This window comes from Corvus brachyrhynchos, unplaced genomic scaffold (genome assembly GCF_000691975.1).
Source record: "Corvus brachyrhynchos isolate BGI_N302 unplaced genomic scaffold, ASM69197v1 scaffold14, whole genome shotgun sequence".
In the NCBI taxonomy this organism is placed as follows: domain Eukaryota; kingdom Metazoa; phylum Chordata; class Aves; order Passeriformes; family Corvidae; genus Corvus; species Corvus brachyrhynchos.
Window position 1 is genome coordinate 23,659,901 of NW_008239110.1, and position 14,016 is coordinate 23,673,916.

Sequence of the window (14,016 nt, forward strand, 5' to 3'; positions counted from 1 at the left end):
AGTAGGAAGCATAGTTATTGAAAAATATTATTGGAGCAGTACTTTAAAGGTCAGGTCAGATCTGGCATTTGGGTGATCTTTTATTTCTCCAAGCCTGTAATGACAGGCTAATTTTCCCAGAAGCTCATCTGAAGTCTTAGCCCTTCACTGTAAATTAAGTGTTGCTGAATACTAGGCTGGAGGAGCACCAAGGGTCTGACCATTTCAGAGAAAGGAAGGCAAGGTGTGTCTGGTGGCGTGGTGCAAGTGCACTTTGTTGAGGTTGAAAGTATTAAAACATACGAGGTGTGTGGGGAGAATAATTGTACAAACGGAAGAGTAGAAATACCATTATTTACAAACAGTACAGCACTTGTTAGTATTGTGTGTGTTTGTTTAAACATGCACTCACATATTGTTTGCACATTCATAAACAGAATATAAGAGCATCACACGTTGAGAAGTTTAGAGGGTGACTGAACTGTGGTTGCCTGTTGGAAAACTGTAGTGAAGTTTTCAACTTCTGACTTTCTACTCTTTGGAGCTCCGCAGTGTTATGTTGCCAGAGGTCCCACCCCGTGTTTCAAAGCTTCTGAAAAACCTTTGCCTTGAGACCGTGTTAAAGATTGCAAAGGTTCTTGCACTGGTACTGTCTGCACCTCCAACATTCTCTGCATGCAGCAGTAACCTGAGGAAAGAGGTGATTTTATTTGATTCTATTTGGATGAAGAATGTCCTACCTGAGTGTGATATATTGGGTTATAATAGCTGCAACACTAGACATCATGTCTGGGTGTGCTGTATTGGATTATGATAGCTGGGATATTAGACTTCTCTTCTGCCATTAAAGCCTATCCAATAAATAAACATTTATGTGCCAAGTCACATACTTGTTTGTTCCCACACTGTGTTTATAGGTAAGCTGCAGTTGAGGCAAGGTGAACAGCAGTATGCAGTTTGGATCCCACAGTAATGATCAGGTAGATAGTTCTGCCCATGCTGGGATTCAGCCCTTGGGGAAAATCAGGGTCATTTCTACTAGCTCTGTTCTCAGGCTGTCATATAGTAGATGTAGCAGGTACCTACCTTGTGCCAGTGCCTTTTCAATTGTATTTTTTTTGTAAGCAGCTTGAACTGTCTCCTTGCTGCCAGACAGTGCAAGGGCTGAGCCACACTCACAAATCATGAAAATACCAATCAGTTGGGGATACTTCATGTGATCTCTCATCAAATTTTAGGCTGTATCCCACAGATTATGGTTATGACAAGCCATGTAGAATTATTGATGCTACACAAAGGATTTCTCAATTCTTTTGAAGTTCTCCACTACAAAATGCATTTAGCAATTACTGTGAAAATCACAAGGTTCACATGTTGCTGCTTTCTATTTGCATATCAGTCAGCCTGAAGATTTGTGCCTTCATGGAGGTGTGTGTGTGATATTGCCTAGATGTAATTAAAATGAAGCTCCTTCATTCCTCCTACTTTAAAAACAGTATTTTTCTTGAAATTTAAATCTAGGATAAGGTGACATAATAGGGAAGATTTCTTCTGTGAAAAAGTTTTTCATCCAAAGCTTTATCTTGATGATAAACATTGAGATAGTGCTGTGCCAGCTGCATTCTGCTTCATATCAGTCACATAAAAACATCTCTTCCCAGTTTCTCGCCTTTAAGCATCTTGAATTTGTAAATGGAAGGGAAGCTTTTTCCCCTGACTAGATGAGTAACTTCTGGGCTGATCTAACCCTGCGCTCTGGGTACCATACTGCTAATAGAGGAGTGAATAAAGGCTATTATTGGTGGTGCTTTAACCCACCAATCTTCTTGCTAGATGCATCTTGTGAAAAGCTATTCCAAAGATACCCTGACCTTTCAATAAATACAGTTCATAATTTAGATGAAAAACATGTTTGCTTAAACTTTTGAGTGTCACAGATTGTGAAAACAAGGAAGACCTTCACAGAAAGGAGTAAATCTTTTGTGGTTCACTGATCTCAGCCTGCTGTATCGTATTCTTCATGGAGTTAGAGTTTCATCTTCACTCCATGTTGTTTATTTGCACAGATGGGATTGAAATACCACAGGGTATGTGTATATAAGCAAATACAGGTGCTTTGTAACACAGAAAGCAAGAGATGACAGGTGGATGCAAGTAACCCTTAAGAAGGGCAGAGGTAATGATGACAGGGTTAGAAGAGGTCACAACAAACTGGTACTTTACATGGAAAGATGAGATTTAGAAGGAAAGTTTAGGGAGCTCCTTGCAAGCAGGAAATAAATGTCCTAAGCAGCATTGTTTGAGTTGTTTATCATTATTCTGTTCCACATTGTGACATTTAGTACCAGTTGGCCCTCACTCTTTCTATTTTTACTGTCATGATTTAGACATTTCTGAGTGTAGACAAGACAAAAGGCCATTCTCTGTTGTGTTCCTGGTGCTCTTTCACAGTTCAGTTCCTCTGGGAATAGTTCAAAAGAGACACTGTGCTGCAGAAGACTTGGCGCAAGACAAGAAAGCTGATTGGGTTTTCTCCACTTGTTTTTTAAGCGTCTCTGGGCACATAATTTAACTTTTGAGTTGTAAAACATGAGCTGTTACCAGTGCATGAGGACTGATTAGATGACTGAATAAATCATTTGGATAGGGCATCAAAAGATCCTGCTTCTCAACACCCTGTGTCTTTAATGTCACTTATCCTATCTAGGTACTGAATTTGGTAGCTGATTCCTTGTGTGAAGAGCTTTAAGCATTCTGATCAAAAGCACTGAATAAACATCAACTGCTGTTTTTGATGATTTCAGATGTGCACATTCTTCTTCTGTGGGCAGCGGTGGGCACTTTTAAGTTTCTGGAAGACTTAGGGTAATGTGATCGGTGCTGAATTCATGTGATCACTTGCTGTGCAGCCACCTTGGCGAAAGATCTTTTACACAAAATCTTTTGAAGTTGTACCCTTTTGCTCTTCATGCAGCGTCCCATCATCTCGATCTGTTGGGGTCACAGGGATTCCCGCCTGCTGATGGCTTCTGGGCCCGCGCTGTACGTGGTCAGAGTGGAGCACAGGGTCTCCAGTCTGCAGCTGCTGTGCCAGCAGACCATCGCCAGCTCTCTGCGGGATGACAAGGACATCAGCAAGCTGACCCTGCCCCCTCGGCTCTGCTCGTACCTCACCACTGCCTTTATACCAACAATCAAGGTAAAAAGAAACAAATGTGTGTATTGTGGAGAGGAAAGTGTTCCCAGACTCCTGTCCCCCACCCCATGGTGCTCCTAAGTGGCAGTGGCTAAATTATAAGATTTTATCATTTTAAAAGCTCTCCTGTCCTCTTCAAGACCCCACTGATGCATTTGGTGCCTATTAAAAATCTGAAAAGAAGGTTTACACATGCTGATCTGCATTATTCCATGGAGATGGCCTTTCCAAGTACATTACAAGGGTAAAATATGCTGGTGACTCACAAAGACTTCTGAAGAAGCTCACGCTGGTGATAATACTGTGTCATGGTTACAGGAGGGATTCACAGGGATAAAACTGTTGCCTCCTTACATGTAATGAGTGCTTATATTTCCAGGAAGATCGGACTTAGGACCTGGGGCTGCCTAAACATTTCTAGTAACAGTGAGTTCTGCTAATCTTACTGCTCCAACAATGCTATGGAAAAATGACCCAGATATCACACCTTTTCCTGTACTATGAGCAGAATCATCTGCACAACTCATTTGTTTCATGGTTTTGCCCTCAGTATCATCTTGGGATTTCCAAGCTGTTTATCACAGCCTATAAAGCAGAGCATTAGCTGGTAAATGCTCAACATTCAAACATACATTTTTGTGATTTTTTGTGTATGTGTTGCAGTAGTCTCTTGAGCCAAAGGTCCTTGTTAAAACAATGCAGAGCTAGAACAACTAATTTGAAATCAGTGGGGCTGGCCCAGCTTAAATGAGAACAAATTATGCCTACAAAATAATAATTCAGCATGGTTCCATTTGGGTACTGCTAATCAGAGCAGTTTGTGCAACTGTAAATAATTTCATTTGTCAGAGAACAATAAATGCCTTGCTGTAACCATAACTCCTGGATCTCCAAAGATGCAGAGCATTTATCAGACTAGCAGTCTCTAGTTCTTTCCATCCTTCTCCCCAGGATGCTTTCCATGTTATTCCAGAGCCACCCCTCTCTAGAGCATCAGTGACAATTTCCTGGCTGTCAGGGAAGGCAGGGGAGGGGATGGGATGGGCTGGATGAAGGCAGCAGTTGGCTGTAGCAAGGCTGGGAGCCCTGGTGGGGATCAGAGAGCAGTTCAGGGGCACATCGTTGCCAACAGCCCTTGTGTCACCTCCTAGAGGGGATGCCGGGGTGCGGAGCAGTTGTAGGGCTGCGTAGCTGAGAGGCGGAAGCGGGGATTCCAGAAGCCACGTGCCTGTCCTGTCTCATGGGTATTTCTGGAGCCTCCTCAGCACATACACTTTACCCTGGCTTGTCCCAGTCACCCACTCAACCTATGTTGTCAGCCATACCTTTGGTGCTAGGCAAGGCACTCTCTTCCCTGTGTGCATTCGTCTTCCCCCTCCAGCTTGCAGACTGCACTATAGTTCACTCCTCGGCCCATACCTATTTGCCACGTTAAGGAAGCTTATTTTTTCCCTACCTTTTTTTTACTATACTTTCATTTTGAAAGAAACTCCATTGGCTTACACACATTAATAGTATTTGTGTCATACAGGCTAAATTGTCCAAGACAAAAGCAGTCCTACTGCTTTAGGACTGAGTTTGTGATGGATTAATACAGTGTGCTGGCAAGCAGAGCAAAGTAACCCACCCTGAGCTTTGTGCTTGTATTTCTCTACATGGCACACAAATAGGCCCTCAAATAGGATGTGCTTGGAAGTGATACAAGAAGTTCAAGCTTCTTTCAGAGCTGACAGCATTGTAGCATATTGACATAGCATATACCAGTACTAACCAGGAATGGGATCTGAGTGTCCAGGTTCACTTGGAGAGCCTGCAGGAGACAAGATACTCTGATACTTCACTTGACCACATTAACCAAGTTCAAAAAGAAGTTTCTGATAAGAGCTGGAACTTGAAGATGGGTTGTTGTCTAATTAAATGCCCTGACCACAGGTTCAACCTTCCTTTTTGATGCGACTAGCTTTAGTTTTCGTTTTCTGTGTACAACTACTTTTGATCTAACTAAATAATACACATTGCATGTGGGCCCTGCATAGCTCCCAAAGTAACCTATACTAATCTTCACCTGCCAAATTATAGTTGGGTTCAAGTTCAGTTAGTTCTGTTGGGATTAAGTCACCACAGAAAAAAACCCCAACCAATAACCTATAGGAAACTTTCTCTTTCCTTCCTCTCTTTAATTAAGCCTCCAATCCCAGACCCAAACAATATGAGAGATTTTGTCAGCTACCCAACAGCTGGTAATGAACGGCTTCACTGCACGATGAAGCGGACAGAAGATGACCCAGAGGTCGGTGGTCCATGTTACACTCTGTACTTGGAATACCTTGGGGGACTGGTGCCCATCCTGAAAGGACGTCGTATCAGCAAGTTGCGGCCAGAGTTTGTCATCATGGATCCTAAAACAGACGGAAAAGCAGGTAGAATTGAATTGTTGCTCTGTATAAAAATGATCTGGCAATACTGTGGATACTAAATCCTCAAGGGTTTTAAAACATATATATATGCGCAACATGGATGGTGGCATCTGGTATTTTTTTCTGATGTGAAAAAAATCTTTAGTGTGACCTAGAAGCTTCTGAAATTATACCCTGCTGCCTTCTGTTTTACAAAGAGAACTTCTTGTATTCTGAGTACTGGAAAATAGATTGCTAATTAGCAGAAAATATTCTTTCATCTCAATTGTGAAGTCAATTGAATGCTATTCATCCCTGTGAATCACGTTCACTTGAGTTCAAACCATTGGAAATTTGGAGTTTGAAGGCAGAGTGAAGAACGTTTAATTTTTCTCTGCAAAGTTTTATTCCAACTGCTGCCTGTGGATCGGGTTTATGCTTCTGATGACTGAGAGTTATAATTTATACCAGTTTTCTGAAGCAGCACTTAAATTTTCTGGGGCCTGTCTTGATAGATGAAATCTATGGAAACAGCTTGATTTCCACTGTGATTGACAGCTGCAACTGCTCTGACTCCAGCGATATCGAACTCAGTGATGATTGGGCAGCAAAGAAATCTCCAAAAATCAGTCGAGCTAGCAAATCACCTAAACTCCCCAGGTAATAATGTTGGATATTTCTTCTTCTTTTTCCCCAAGTGGCCTCTCTTCCTCCCTTCCTCCCCTTCCCTCTCTTGACACCTTGTAAAATGAAAAAGTAAACTCATTTGGGCACATAGGAGTCCTCTGTAAGATTGGAGTCCTCTACAGTGTGCAGTTCTGGGGTGATTTCAGAGATTGGTATAGAGTTGGACTTTGGGGAAAATTTCTGGGACAAAATGTAATGGGAAACACTAGAGCACAATTTCTCCCCAGACAGTCTCAAAGAAAGATTTTATAAACTCTCCCACCTTTTCTTTTGCCTCTCTTGCCACAATGGGCTGTATTTTGTCCTTCAAACAGACTGTTTTTACCCCCTCAGTCCTTAGAGTTCCTGGTCTAGTTAAAACCTTTATTTCCTCAGGAATATTTTCAAAGTCATATGTCCATGCATAGGTGGCACAGATCCTGGCATAGGTGGCACTGATGCTGTGGTGGCCTTGCAAGGGAACCTCAACAGACAGACCCCCCTAAACACTGCATTGACGAGGTTCTGTAGCAGTATGCAGAAGGAGCTTCTAAGCTATTAATTTGTCTGATGGTTTTCCTGACAGCTCTTCATTATATTCATTATGTGTGTAGACAGAATCCCCCAAACCTGCATGGAGCCTCACTGATGTCTGTGATGTCCCTCATAGATGACATCTACCTGCCATCTTCATATTATGCGATTGAGGGCCTGTTGCCTTCCAGCTGTGGTTGACACTTTTCCAAAAACCTTGTACTGTGAGCTTGCCATTGTATGAGGCAGGGCAAATTCATCCTTTTACATGTGAATGCAATGTTTGAAATACCAATATTTTACTTTAGTAGTACTTACTTGGCAAAAGAACCATCAGTTCCTGAGTCTAAAACTGCAGGGCCTCAGGAAAAACAACGATCTTGCACCCTTGGTTTTCTAAGAACATGATTTTGAAATGTAACTTTTGTTTGTTACATTTCTGCCAGTGAGCTCTTTAGGTACTTGAGCTTGTATTCTTGGCCTCCCTTGTATAGTGGGAAGTAGAAATAACTTTTGGCTTAGGGTAGGAGCACTGACAACATTTGTGGAGCCTTGGCTTGCTGTACTAATGTGAAAATCTGTCAGCTGAGGTGTCATGTTCTCATTTCATGAGACTTTGCTCAAAGTTTGCATAGCTGAAATAATTCATCCCTATACCTATTAGGGATTAGTGGAAGATACGTTGTATCTGGTAGAACTGCTGCAAACTTGGTCAGATTAATTAGAAAGCATCCAGCATGAGTTACTGCAAGTGTGTCAGGTCTTCTGTATCTTCAAATTTGACCCATAATTCTCCATCCTGTAGGCTCTCCAGTCTTTATTAGTCACTTTGACGACATCCTCCCAGTTGTCTTCTTACATCTTTCCAATCAAAGACATGAGTTTTGTGCATTTTAGCTTGCCCATTGTTGATTCTAAGCATTGCTTTACCTGCAGAATCAATATAGAAGCTCGCAAATCTCCAAAGATGTCACGAGCTGCACAGGAGATCTCAAGGTCGCCGAGGTTACCAATAAGGAAACCCTCTATTGGTTCGCCAAGCCTGACACGAAGAGAGTTTCCTTTAGAAGATATTACTCAGGTATTGTGCACATTGTTACCATACCTGATTGAAATGCATTTCTTTCCAGAGGCAGCAGGTTGTGATAAGAGACTCAATAACCACCAATAAAAGTTTTCATTAAGTTACAATAAGTGGATGGAAAAACTAGAGAATTGCATCTTCCAGTTCAGTATTAATGTTCGAAAGTGCCAATGGAATATCAGATGTTGTTTGGTAAATACCAGGACCACTTACCTTTGTCAGTGTGAATCCATGTGAGAGGTTTTATTCTAGGTGATGGTGTTGGCTCTTCAAAAGTGTATGTGAAAACACTTCATCAGTGTTCTCAGGCCTGTCTTAACACCACCATAATTCTCTGCTTTGCTAGGGATTGCAGAGCTAAGGAAATGTTTGCTTCAGAGGACCACATGTTCTGTTTCATAATTAACATGAAACAGTCTTAATTGGAAGGAAGGAAAGGAATTACCACTTTGCACTCTTTGTGGTGTTCATGTCCTCTGGATAAATGAAACTTAGCAGGCTGTAGAACTGTCTGGGTTGTTTATTTTATTAATAACAGCCTGTGTTCCTTTAATTTTCTTTTGTTTGGTTTGGTTTTTTCTGCTCTCTTGTTTCACTTTTTCCTTTTTATGAAAAATTCTAGAACAGTTACATGGAGATAGGACCAAAAGCCCTTTGAATAGAGCAGAAGACCTGAGGCTTAGATCCTGCTCCTAATACAGGCAGCATAACTCCTGGCCTTTGAGAAAAATCTACTGGTCTTTCAGACCCATAATATGGGTACCATGGAAGCAGTGGTTTGGGAAGTTGCATTAGGAGCTCCAGGGGAATATATGTTGTTTTGAGTAATCAATTTTTGTCTTGTTTATTGTTCCATAAAGTGATTCATGAGCATAGAACCAACGGGCAGGGTGTATCACTCTCTGAAATACAGAATAGCCATGGTCCTGCTGGGCAGGAGCAGCAAGTGCCAGGAAACAGACCTGTTCTCACTACACAGGCATCGTGTTGTTCAGATCTTCAATAGCTTTAATCACCCTGTGGCTGTTGCATACATCACTTCTGATGGTGTTTAGATATCAGAATGAGTCTTCTTAATGACTGGGTAAAACCATTGCTACATAGGCACTTTAGGCTGTTTCAATACAATAAAAACAAGAGAAGCTGAAATTGCATTATCACGTGGAATACCTTGATTGCTCTGCAGATTTTTATTAGAGCTTGATACAGATTTTATCAGGTAAAAATGATCTTGTTTTTGTTTTGCAGCACAACTACCTTGCTCAGGTCACATCTAATATCTGGGGAACCAAATTCAAAATTGTGGGCTTGGCTGCTTTCCTACCAACTAACCTTGGTGCAGGTAAAAGTAAACTCTGTTGATTTTTTTGCACGTCAAATTCTTTCTAACAAACAACAAACTTATGCCATGAGATTTTTTGTAAGTGATCAAAAGGCTTCTTTAACAAAGCACTTATTTTCGTGGACAGTGGGAATTAGATTTTATTAAATTCACTGTAACTAAAGGAGATTAAAATCTATAAATACAATAATGAGATGGTCAATAAAATGCTAGAAGTCTCACCTGTAATAAAATGGTAAATTAACATTTGAGCCCAGACCTCTATTTTTACAATTTATTTGAACAAAACCCACACAAATAAAAGAAAGGTTTTGCAAGAGTACTATAAAAATAATAGTTTTTAAGTTACTGCAATAGAAATATTTTTTAAAGTCTGATTTTTATAGTTATTTAGCTACAAATGATACAAAAAAAAGCTGTTACAGCCTCATGCTCAAGATTCTTCAAGTCAGTGCAAAGCCTCATCACATGGTTCTCCTGCTGAGGCATCAGTAATCTGGTAGCCTTCATTAAAAGCAGCAGCTGTCTATCAGCCTTTTTCTGGGTAGGCCAGTTCTACTTCTGTTGGAAGGAGGAAGGCTGGATGAGGAACAGGGTACTGCCTAGCAGAACTGAGCTCTGAACTGAAATGTTAACACAAGCCTAGCAGTTTAATGAGCTCTTTAGGAAACTTATTTTGTCCCGGGTTGCCTTATATAATTGGGTCAGGAGTACATAAAGATGCCCTGGATGCAGAATTAGATGGATACCTTTTGTGGCTATATGGACTGCTAGCAGCAGTTGAATGACCACAGGTCATTCTAATTCTTTCACTGCCAGTGGCAGATAGGAAAGGATGTAAGTTTGGAGTAAATGTATAGTGATACTTCTTTCAAATGTTCTCCCAGTCTCCAGTGGTTTGGGTCCCAGGGACTTCCTGAGCCCAGTGGGATTTTTCTGTATCTAGTAATCATCAGCAGATACCCTTCCTGAGAGCTTTCCAGTTTTCCCCTAAAGTCATAGAAGTCAGTAGTTTCCTGTGGTGAAAAGTTCCAAAAGTAGAATGGAAAAAAGTGTTTTCCTTCCACAAAAATCGATGTGAATACAAGATGAAGTAATTAATTACTTAATTACAGGGATGCTGCTTCCATTTAAAGAGAAATAGCTGAAAGCAACAATCTCTTTTATCCCATTTATGCAAAGTGTTACATAGTGATTTGACAAATAATGGCTTGCCCATGCACATGTATACAGTAAATAACAATATTCATAGCCCTTGTGTCTGCTTTGAATTGCTTCTTCCTTAGCTTTACAGGCTATTTGTGTAACAGACCTTTTTGTGTCTTGTTATATTCTTTCTCTAGTAATATATAAAACCAGTTTGCTGCATCTGCAGCCCAGGCAGATGACAATATATCTCCCAGAAGTGCGGAAGATTTCAATGGACTACATTAACATGCCTGTCTTTAACCCAAATGTTTTCAGTGAAGATGAAGATGATTTACCAGGTAAGGAGGAGCTGGAGGGCTGCTGTGTAATGGGTTAAGCTAGATGGAGGTCGGGTCAGTTGTGTCATAGTCCCCTCTGGTAAACATACAAATCAAAATCCTTTAGTCTGATGGGGTCCTGTAGAACTGAGTTACAATAAGGCTAAAATGTGTGGAAAATATAATCCATAAAGAGCTTCTTAGTTTCAAGTTCATTGGGAAATTAGTTGTCTGCTAATTCATCTTAGTTTGCTAGGAATTCTCCACAGACTGAAGTCTTGCATTCTGCATCTTGATAGGACAGAAATGTAATGTGTTGGAAGCCCAAACAGGTTGTTCTTGAGACCTGATGGCATCAAAGCACAGCCGGCTGATAGGAGCTTGGGTTGGAGAGCAGGTTCCCATAAAACTCAGTCACCTTTTCAGAAGTGATAGATGCTCATTTGGATTTTTATAACTACTAAGAGGCTAAAGTAGTAAAGTAGTTGATAAACAAGGTGGGGTCAGGAAGAGTTTTTCACTTCACTGAGATGTAAGGTAGCAGAAGATTTAAGCAGTGCAGGGAATGTTTGGGTGCGGGTGATGTGATGTGATGTGATGTGGGAGGTGAAAGGACTGTGAGTACTCAGGACCTCTTCCAATCAAGAAAAAAATCATTGTGCCAATAATATTAACAAATAATAGAAAAGAAGGATAAATTAATACATTTTCAGAATTGTCATATCACTGAGTGATTCCTGTTGCCAGGTCACAGGTTTTTGGAACTATAGAAGTGGCTGTCATGGCAGTACCCTTTAAAGAGGAAGGAGTGTGAGCACTGCAAAGCAATTAAAGACTTCTGCTAGAGTCTACTGAAACAAATGGAAATGCTCTCATTATTTCAGACCAGGGTTTCAACTGCTGACAGCACCAAAGCTTTTGTCTGACCCAAGCATCAGAGTAGTCCTCTTCTAAAGAAATACTTGTATGTTTAAAATTAAGCCCATTTTTTTCTCAGTCTGAGGGACTTGGCTTGCTTAATTTCTGTTTACTACTGATACTCACCTGTAGTATCTGAAGAAAATAATAGAGACATTGGTGTATATATATTATTAATAGGAAGCACCCAAGGTTTGCTATTACAAAGCATGGTCAAAGCTGTCAGAAAGTAATACAAAAAGTTAATATGAAGTTTTCACATCTCTTTCTGAAAATTGGGTTGAATCTGCAATAAGAGATGAAATGGTACTCATAATTGCAGGTACACCACATAAACAGAGAGAAAATTGTTAGAGACTCTTGTAACAGCTCTTCACATTGAGAAGGCTAGTAAAAGAATCATACTACCCTGTCCTCCATAACAGCCTTCCTCTTGTCCACTTCTTCCTTTCTAGTTTCTTCTGAAAATTAATTTCTGACTTAGTAAGTGGTGGCTACTTAAACCTTCAAAGATGTTTTTGAGGATATCCTTTCTTAAAGCCTGCATATAAAGGAAAAAAGTACCATATACTAAAGGAAAAAATATTGCAGGGTAAATAATGATTACATGATAGATTAAAAAAAACATAGTAGAAAGCTGCTCTTGGGGAGTGGAATGTTCAGAGTGAGGTACACTTGGGACAGGTGTTTTTAATGTAGTCAGTAAAGATTTGGCAAGACTAATCCACAGTGAATTGGTTTAACTTACAAAGTATGCAAACTAATCAATTAAAAGCCATTGGAGAAATGAAGAAAACGTTGGATTTAAACACTTAGGAGTATTAAGGAACACCACAACAAATGATATTTTGTTGGATAAGGCAAAATGACAGCGACATTTGGGGTTGCTCAGGCCATGCTAACAATTAAACCTCAGGCTCTGGGAGCTAAATTGCTAAGCCTGCAGGCATCAGGGTGAAAGCATGGCCTGCCAGCCAAGCACAGAACCACAAAGCCTTAGGGTCAGTTAAGTTTGGCTGTTGGCCTTCATCTAAAGGAATGAACAGAACTACCGTAAGTATTTGCCAGCGTAGGCACAGTCCCATCTGTACACCTGCCACGTTCATGACTGATGCTGATAAAAGCCTAATGTTACTGAAAATGTAATTATAGGGCATAGGTAGATGACTAGAATTTTAATTAGAATTTAATTAGGAACTGGGCAGCATTTGGAGGAGTCCTGACTAATGGATCTCTTACGTGATCTGGTCTTGCAAATCAGAGGTCTCCACAGAATTTGGCACATTTAAAGGACCCTGGATATGATACCAGATCCTTGGTCTTGTCTCTTTTCCTTCCACAAACCTATTGATACAAGTCATTTATCATTTTCTGTGGGTTTTCTTACAGGTAGTTTAATAAAAAATAAAGAACTTGCAATATTCTTGGAAGTTATAAGATAGTATTTACTGTTTTCCCTCTTTATTCTGTTTTGTTCCTTCTTGACTTCTGTACCTCTGCTTGGATCCAGTGTCCTCATTTTCCTGCTCCGACTTTTCAGTGGTAGTTCCTGTTGGAATAAGCCACTCTTTGCAAAAGGAACTGCAAACAATTGAGCACTCTTCACACTTCTGCTTAAAATCAAGAGAATTCCTTCTTGCCACATTGTCCTTTTTTCAATGCTACCACATGTGGGAAAATATGCTTCTTTACACATTTCTTTTGTGTCCTGTCCAAACATTGATGCTGCAGTTGCCCTGACTACAGTACCCACTTCTTGAATCTTTCTGGCTTCCCATCTATTTCCTCACATCTTCTCCTTACAAATCTTCTGAGAACTTTTCTAAGTTTTGTCTGCATTTCATTCCATCATATTTCTCTCTCTGTGTTTCAGCTTCCTTCCTTTTGCATTGCTGGTTGGTTTGCCACCCACTATACGCAACTTTTCCCAACTATTGTCTGTGTTCTCCAGTTCTCCCAAGCTGACTGAGTCTAAGAACCTTATATCAGATATTATACAGTGCCTTCAGTGCAGGTCTTCAACTTTCTTAGCCTCCACTTCTTTCGTTTATTTGCTTGTTTGTTTTGTTCAACTGTTTGTTGATGTATTAACTATCAAAAGTCCTTCCCTGAAAACTAGTGAGTCCTGATTTAGCAAAACTTTTATTGATTCGAGCAGAAGCAGTTAAAATCTGATGATGAGTGAGTGCTAATTCAGATTAGTGAGAGTCCATGGGGATCGTAGTGTAGGCTGAAAGTGCACTCAGAACTTGACGTCTGAAGTGGCTCTAAAGTTGATCACCAAGCTGTTTCAAGTAGCTCTTGTCCAATGGAGTCACAGGAGACCGGCTGGCTTACGTGTTCCCACTGAGGTCTGATCCGCTGTTTTGGGAACCGGTAGCAGCCCCGCGGAGTCCGTAGAGGTAGCAAATAGTTTAAAAGGCCCCTCCGTGACT

General features: G+C 40.6%; 1 protein-coding gene across 1 annotated transcript in view; it reads left to right on the plus strand.

Moving 5' to 3' along the window:
• Positions 1-14,016, plus strand: part of TULP4 (tubby like protein 4) — a 130,183-nt gene that overhangs the window by 102,959 nt on the left and 13,208 nt on the right. The window contains exons 7-12 of the mRNA XM_008637993.2: positions 2,954-3,178; positions 5,361-5,595; positions 6,087-6,231; positions 7,708-7,852; positions 9,104-9,197; positions 10,541-10,710. Coding sequence (XP_008636215.1) covers positions 2,954-3,178; positions 5,361-5,595; positions 6,087-6,231; positions 7,708-7,852; positions 9,104-9,197; positions 10,541-10,710 — 1,014 coding nt within the window. The remainder of the gene's footprint in view (positions 1-2,953; positions 3,179-5,360; positions 5,596-6,086; positions 6,232-7,707; positions 7,853-9,103; positions 9,198-10,540; positions 10,711-14,016) is intronic.